We start from the raw sequence: 7663 nt of genomic DNA on the forward strand, positions 1-7663 counted from the left end.
TGTCAACTATGCTGAGAAAATCTCCAGGCCCCTAAATTTAAGGTTGCCTTGGTTAACAGCTGCCTCTGACTGGGACCACCCTAAGAGAAGACAATCATCCCATGCAAATCAACATGACTTCATGTCACGCTCCTTCACCCTGACTGAAGAAGCCGTGATTGAGATCAGGATCAGCAGGACCCCAGCACGTACCACCCCCATGTGCGAGGATGACCCAGATCTTCAGATCTGCAGCTGCTGGCCTTCCTCCAGGGGAAGCCTCTGCCCTGGCTCCTCCTACTCTCCTTTGTCAGAGGACCCATTTGATGTTTATCAGCGCCTAACTCTATTGCCCTCACAATATTCTGTCACTGACTAAAGCCCTTGCCAACACATTCATGCTGGGGTTTTAGTTCTATTTCCATCATGACCACAGGACGCACTGCAGCAGGTACCAGGGCATGGAGGGAACAGCCCTGTAAAGGGAAGAGTCCAGACAGGAAAACAGAGCTTACGCCCAGGGTAAAACGGCAGGCAAATGTGACCATAGGAGCCTAATGAATGCAGCATATGATAATAAAGGTCCTCAACTACACATGTACTAGACCATGGGATCCCAACATAAAGAGTAGATATTACAGGGAAAAATAAGAAAAAAATTTCCTTATCTGCTCACAGTCAGCGGGTAAGGCTGGTGCCTGTCATATCATGCTGTCTCCTTATCTCTAAAGCAAGTCCCGACACAGAGCAGTGACAACAGGAGCATATTTGAAGGATGAGGAGACTCTCATGGAGCATAGCAAGATGGGCCATGGTGAGGACCTCAGCCCTTCCCCATCCTCTAGGGAGGACAGGGCTGCAGATGGTAATGGGGACTCTGAAACACTTGTTGTCCCCAGAAGAGAAAAGATCCAGCCCTGCTCTGTGGCGATATCAGCTGCAGCCTGTGTGGGAACCCTCCCCCATATACTTGACCTCATCACTGGGCTCTCAGCTATACCTTTTCACCTTCCCTTCATTAAACAATACACCAAAAAGTACCAGGGTCTCCCAAAGTTTTGTGAGCCAGGCTTACAAATGCCTAGGCTAGGGATGTGCAAACAGATTTATGGCAGGCGAGTTAGAAGGGCAGCTGCCTATGGAGGCTTCTGATCAATCTGCCAGGCTGGGCCACTGTTAAGTCCCTGAGCCCTCAGCCTGAGGGATCCAAGTGACATCCTTTACAGCTTGATCTGCTTTGACTTCTGCAGTGAGCTGGGGCTGAGTTGAGTAAAATGGATCTGAGGAGGGGTCGGCGGGTGTGAGAGACATGGCTGCCACTGGGAGCCCTGCACAATTGCACATAGTTTTAGAGGAGAAAGAAAATGACCCAGGGAGACATCAGGCAAAAGGAAAACTAGCTCATGTCCTGAAGCAGGTATAAACCAGCCTGGGGTGTTCTAATATTTGGCATTTTGTGTGGCAGATATTAGGGTAAGGTATGCCACACCAGGCCTTGTACATGCCTAGGACAGAAAAATACACTGGCTCTGGTGCTGCATGCCTGTAAGCCCAGTGCTCTGGGAAGCTGAGGCAGGAGGATCTCAAGTTGGAGCCCAGCACGGGCAACCTGAGGAAGTCATGTGACTCTGCCTCAAAATAAAATTACAAAAAGATGCTTTGGGTTGGAGCTCAGCAAGAAGATGCTGGAGTCAATCCCCAGGACCACACACAGAGACACAGATTGTCCTGAATTCATGTACATTTGCTTCATTTAATTTAATGCACAGCTGCAAAGGGAAGGAATCCAAAGCAGAAGGCCCATGAGACAGAGGCTAAGAGTAGCAAAGAGCAGTTCAGAGGAGGAATCAGAATTGAGAGAGAGAGGTTGGGAGACCAGACAGAGGTTCACATTCTTTCATGGCCCAAACCCACACTCCTTTCCTTCCTAATGTCCCAGAGCCCTGATCTCTGTGCTCTGATCTGATTAGAAGCAGGACAGGCAGAGGCACTGTGCCCAGGCCTCTAATCTTTCAGCCTTAGGTCTCTAATGTTCCAGCAGCCCCAGGGCAGGCCAGCACCCTTCTCAATCCTTATAAGACCTCAGAAAGCTCTGAGAGTCAGGACCCCACAGATCACAGCCCCACACAGGACATTGGAGTCGTGAGTCCCAGGAGCTGAAGCCAGGTGAACAAGCCTGCGTTCGCCCAGCACAAGGCTTGCTCTGTGCTTCCTGCCCTTTGGGTTCCTGCCTCTTTCTTGTCTCTGTCCTGCTGGGTGTGTGTCTCCCTCTCTGCCTTAGACCATTGCTTTGACTCAGTGTACAGGGAGGGCTTTGCGATGCTCCTGCCTCCAGAGCACTGGGATTACAGGTGGTGCCACCATGCCCAGTACCAGGGAGGTTTTAAGACACAGACTCTAGTGCCCTCTCCACTTGTTACTCAGCCTGTCTGTGTCTGCACCCTCCGTGGAATGTGGATAATATCAGGACCTCACACCTCAAATGGCTGTGATAGTGAGTCACCATGTGTCTCATGTTAGTGCAATGCCTGGCACAGGATACTGAAACTGCACTGAGAGCACCTGGATTTCCACCTCAGTCTCCTTCAGCTCGTGACCTTGAGACTTCTGTGTCTTGACCACATCTTCCCTGTTCCAGTTCAACCTCAGTCTTGACATCTCTGTCTCTGTCCCTAACTGCCCCTCAATCCGCAATCTCCCTGCCTCCTGCGTTCTCACAGGTAGAACTCACACTGTCGTCTCCCAGGTCGTGGATAAAGAATGGGCCGTTTGATTGTCCCAACTGGGGAGGGAGACAGCAGCTTGCATTGGGTGTAAAACACCCTGCAGTACATGGAACAGAGCTTAGCAGAAAAGGTCACCAGCCACCAGTCATCAGCAGGCAGAGGGATGACTCTGTGGCACTGCAGGCCTGAGGGTGTCCTGGGTCCATCCCCCTCAGATGATGGGTAAATAATATCAAAGCAGAGGGTGATAAATTCTGCCCTATGTGAATGTTCCTCAGCCAGGGTCTCAGAGTCCAGGCTGGACAGGGTCCTTTCTAGCTGCTTCTGGAATTGTGGGGGAGGCCCCAGAGTCACCAGGTCTCTTCCACAGCAGGTGCTGACATGGGGACAACAGCAGAAGTCCTCTGGCTCTGTGTCCTGGGATGCATCATCCACACAGCCACAGGTATCTGTGTTCCGTGTGTGCTAGGCTGTGTGCACCCAAAATGGGTCATCGTGCCCACACATAGGATTCCTGGGAGTCTGCATGGCACCAGGGCATAAACATAGCTTGAAGAGAGACAGCAACTGGGTTCTGAGCCCTGCCTTGCTACTTCTTCCCTGGGCAAAAAGTCCTTAGTGTCTGTGCCCAATTTCCCCACATTCAACGGTACTCTGAAAGCAGGTTAGATAGTACAGTATAAAGGTCCATCCTCCAAGACTCTGGCCCAGAGACGAGTGTCCAGACGTTAGTTGTAATGAGCACAGGGACAGCATTGTGCATGGACCACCTGCCCCAGGGGGCAGAGAATTGTGGCAGCTGCTTCCTTCCCTGTGGAGGTCACAGCTCCTGAGCCCCTGGAGAAGGTGGCCCTGCAGAGGGCTAGGGTGCAGGGTAAGAAGTGTTCCCCAAGGTCCTGTTCTCTGTGCTTGGTTGTCCATTCTGCGTGTTCTGCAGACAGAATCCCAGGCATGGTTGCCTCTGTTCTCTGCTTGGCACAAATGATCCTCCTGACAAAGGGCACCTGTGTGCTGACCCTGGGTCTATGCCACTGGGGTGGTGGTGCAGAGTGTGAAGCTTCAGGCTCAGAGGAGGTGTCTGGCCTTGGATCTGTCCTGCTTGAGTCCCAGAGGCAGACACTCAGACCTTTCCCCTCCTCAGCCTTTCTCATATAACCTGGACCTTCCGTAACCTGACTCAAGCCCAACTGGATCCACTACCAGATCCATTACTGGATCCCGTCAACCTACCCACTGCATCCACTCTGTGCTCATTCTGCCCACAGAAGCGGAAATTCCTCCCAAAGGAACAGGCAATCACTTCCCAAATCGGCTCCACCTGATTAGGAAACGCGTCACTGATGGCTTTCCTTGCACTCGACACTCCCACCCCTGGATAGCCGCACTGTTTCACAATTATGAGCAACACTGCTCTGGAGTTCTGGTGCATCCACAGTGGGTGCTGTCAGCTGCACACTGCTGGAAACCGTGAGCAAATGCAGTAGGGGTGACTGTGGGGATGGGCAGTGCGCTGGACTGGGAGGGGCGGAGCATGGCTTCTTTTGGGATGCCACTGTAGGCAGGGCTTAGGGTCTGACATTGCACTGCAGTGTGGGGCAGGGCTCACTCCTCCTTTGTGCAGAAAGGGCCAAGTGTTGGTCAGGGTGGGATTCCAAAACTGCAGAGGGACTGGGACAGGGAGTGAACCCCAGCCCCAAAGGCTGGACTTAGCCAGGCCTGAGACTTTAAAACAGTAGGTCTGGACCAAGGCTGGAGCAACAGTTAACTGGCAGGCCTGCCTGGAAGATCCTCTTCCCCAGGCTGGAGGAGCATTCACATCTCTTTCCTGGGTCTGAGGAAGCCCCCATGTGGGAAGAGAAACCACCCAGGACCCTGGGGTTGATGAGTATGACAGTACTGGGAGAAGAAAGTTCTTTTGAGTATGAAAGTTCACAGAAGAAGGTGGCTTGAGAGAGGCAGGCTTGTATCTCGGTTCAGGATCTAAGAGCCAGGTGGTGTGGACAAGGGACCTCTTGTCACCACGTGTAAGGAGCCTGGGGCAAGGTGAGGGAGACAGGTGAGGACAGAGCCACGTGGATGGGGATTGAAGTATACACTCGGCTGCAGGGCAGGGTATAAGGAGAGACCAGGCAAAAGCTTATATTGGGAGAAACATGTTAATGTCTTATTTTAAACATTAAGACAATGCAATTTAAATTAGAGACAATGCAATTAAGACAATGCAAACATTCATGATGATCATAATATCTACATTTGAAATAAATAGGATCCTCTGGGTGTGGGGCAAGGGCAAGGTGCTCGCTCCTCAAATGCTGTCTTCCCGTCAATTTCTAATATGTTACACATTTTGGACTTCTTGCATTAATTTTGAATTTAAAAATAGTATACTGAACCACAACATTAGTGGCTCCCTCAATTAACACATTACACAAAGTTTCTCCTGCCCCACCCCTAATGATCAGGTTCTGGGGCTGTTTGGGGGTGGGGATTGGGATGGAATTTGGATGCTGTCAAAGTGGGGATGAGGCTGGCACCAGGATGGGTCTGGGCAGGGTGGAGGGCGGGAACGGCAATGGGGATGGACTGAGGTTGAGCATGAGTGGGGGTGAGGCTAGGCTTGGATTTGGCCTGTACTGGAGTTTGGGCTTCTAGATAGGACGTACTTACTATGGTACTGACTATCCCATCGCCCTCAGATCCTACACCGTTGGGCTGGGCCTCCACGGACTTCACGATTGGTATGAACCAGGCAGCCAGATGATCAAGGCCAGTTTGTCTGTGATACACCCAGAATATGACAAATCTAAGCATGCTAATGACATCATGCTCGTCAAGTTGAACACACGAGTTGTGGAATCAGACACTATCCGCATCATCCCCATCGCGTCCCAATGTCCGACAGCTGGAACCAGGTGCTTGCTCGCTGGCTGGGGTCAGCTACTGAATGGTGAGTTTTGTTTTTCTGGTCTCTGGGTTCACTGATCCCTGTGGTGTCTCTGCACAGGAGTGTTTCTGATCCTGTGTCCTTTCCTTTAGGATACTTCCCTTTGGATCTGCACTGTGCAGTTATTCCACTGCTTTCGGACAATTATTGCAGATTGGTGCTTGACACACTCTACCACGAGAGTATATTCTGTGCTGCTGGTGAAGGCCGCAAGGATGCTTGTCAAGTAAGAGGCTGGGAGGGTTGGCAGGGGTTTAGCATGGAGCTGGGGTTTAAAACCCACAAAGGGCACAAGGTCATGCAGGAATCAGGGAGACTCAGAGGGCCATGGGGAGACACAGGTGCAAGGAGAAAGAGAGAGAAGGAACTGGAAGGGTGAGAAGTAACCAAGGACACACAGGGTAAGGCAGCCACAAAGACAGGCAGGGATAGCCAGGGAGAAGTAAGCAACCTGCAGAGAGACGCAGAGTCATGACGGTGTGAGGAGGGATGCAGAGATGCCTGGGAGGTACAACTGGAGGGTCCGGGGAGAAGGAACACAGCTGTAAGAACAGACTGGATGACTGCATTCAGGATCCCAAGCCCCACTGCCTCGCACACCTCCATCCTTAACTCCAATGACTCCCGAGGCCAAGCATCCCCAACCACTCTCACCCTCCAATTCAAACTCAGCCATGACTGGAAAAGGAGATGCAGGCGGGGTGGAGTTCCTCATGGGAAATTTCTAAGGTCTAGGAGGGAAAGTTGGTGTGTGAGGGGCAAGACTATCCATGCCTGCCTACAAGCAATGGTTTGAGTGCTTGGCTTTTTCATGGCAGATCCCTCCATACTGGCCCTTGTGCCTCTGTGTTTTCACTGTCTTGGGATCTCACCAGGGTTGCAATTTGTCTCCCCATCACCTGTGCCTCCTGTACCCCATGTGTCTCTGTGGTCTGCTGGCTCTGTCTCCCGTGCTTCTGACTCCGGCTCTCACTGCTGCCCTCCACTCCTGCACTGTGTGTTTCTGCACTGATCTCTCCCTCTGCCTTTGCCTCTTTGTGCTTTGGCTTCCCATGTGTGTCTCCCTCCATGCTCCTCTCTACCAGCCCTAACTTGCTCTTCTCCTCCCTCAACAGTTTGACTCTGGAGGCCCTTTGATCTGCAATGGGCTCCTGCAGGGCCTTGTGTCCTGGGGAAGCAATCCATGTGGCATACCTGGATTTCCAGGCTTCTACACCAACCTCTGCAAATTTAAAGAATGGATACGTGAAGTCATCCGGACCAGATAACCACAGATGATGTTGGGACCGAGTAGCCAACACCACCTTCCAAATCTGTCTTTACGCTCCACCTGTCATAAACAGCTATTGGACTTCACTGAATCTGCTTTACAAATATATTGAGATGAAATGTGCCTCCTTTCTTGTGGAATTTTATTAAGACTGAAAGTGAAGTTTTCAAGTGTCACATGCTGTTACCGATTTTAAGATGTTATGACATACTTGTATTCCTGGGAAATCTGCTATGTGGCAGGGATACCAATGTACTTGCCTCTAATTGCCAGGGCAAACAGCTGCCCAGGGACAAGTTCTGTGCCTGAAGCTGTGGAATTCAGAATGGCTGCAATGATGCTTCAGGGACCATAGCAGATAGAACATATATGTCTCTCTCTACAACTCACTTGAATAACTGAGAATTTAAGATTGAACCACTGGCAGGTGGTTGAGGAATCTTAAGGTAGCATGGGGTAGACATGACCTGCAGGCATAAGCTGTGTCAGATTGAAGGAATGGAGGCATGAGGAAAAGAAGAGATGGGAGAAGTTCTGCTAGAGAGAACAGAACTGATGGCAAAGTACAACCAAATACTTTCAAGAATTAGATCTGTCCTCACAGAGATGTGTTAGGCAAGTACAGAGCAGGGACATGCAGTATGCAAACAAATCATTCTCGGGTAGTAAATATAAAAATATATCCCAAAGTGTTATTTTTCAAACTACAGTGACTTAAGGCACAAAGAATACAGCAAAAACATT

The 7663-nt window shown here is 50.7% G+C and overlaps 1 protein-coding gene across 1 annotated transcript; it reads left to right on the forward strand.

Moving 5' to 3' along the window:
* Positions 1-710: 710 nt before the first annotated feature.
* LOC102013350 (kallikrein-4-like) lies at positions 711-6917 on the forward strand (the record flags this gene model as incomplete). Its single annotated transcript, XM_013508937.1, has 5 exons — positions 711-793; positions 3971-4172; positions 5402-5652; positions 5742-5875; positions 6765-6917. Coding segments are annotated over 5 exons (823 nt in total), but the record flags the coding sequence as incomplete, so codon positions are not given.
* Positions 6918-7663: the final 746 nt, after the last annotated feature.

This window comes from Chinchilla lanigera, unplaced genomic scaffold, assembly GCF_000276665.1.
Source record: "Chinchilla lanigera isolate Chin_1 unplaced genomic scaffold, ChiLan1.0 scaffold00158, whole genome shotgun sequence".
NCBI classification, from domain to species: domain Eukaryota; kingdom Metazoa; phylum Chordata; class Mammalia; order Rodentia; family Chinchillidae; genus Chinchilla; species Chinchilla lanigera.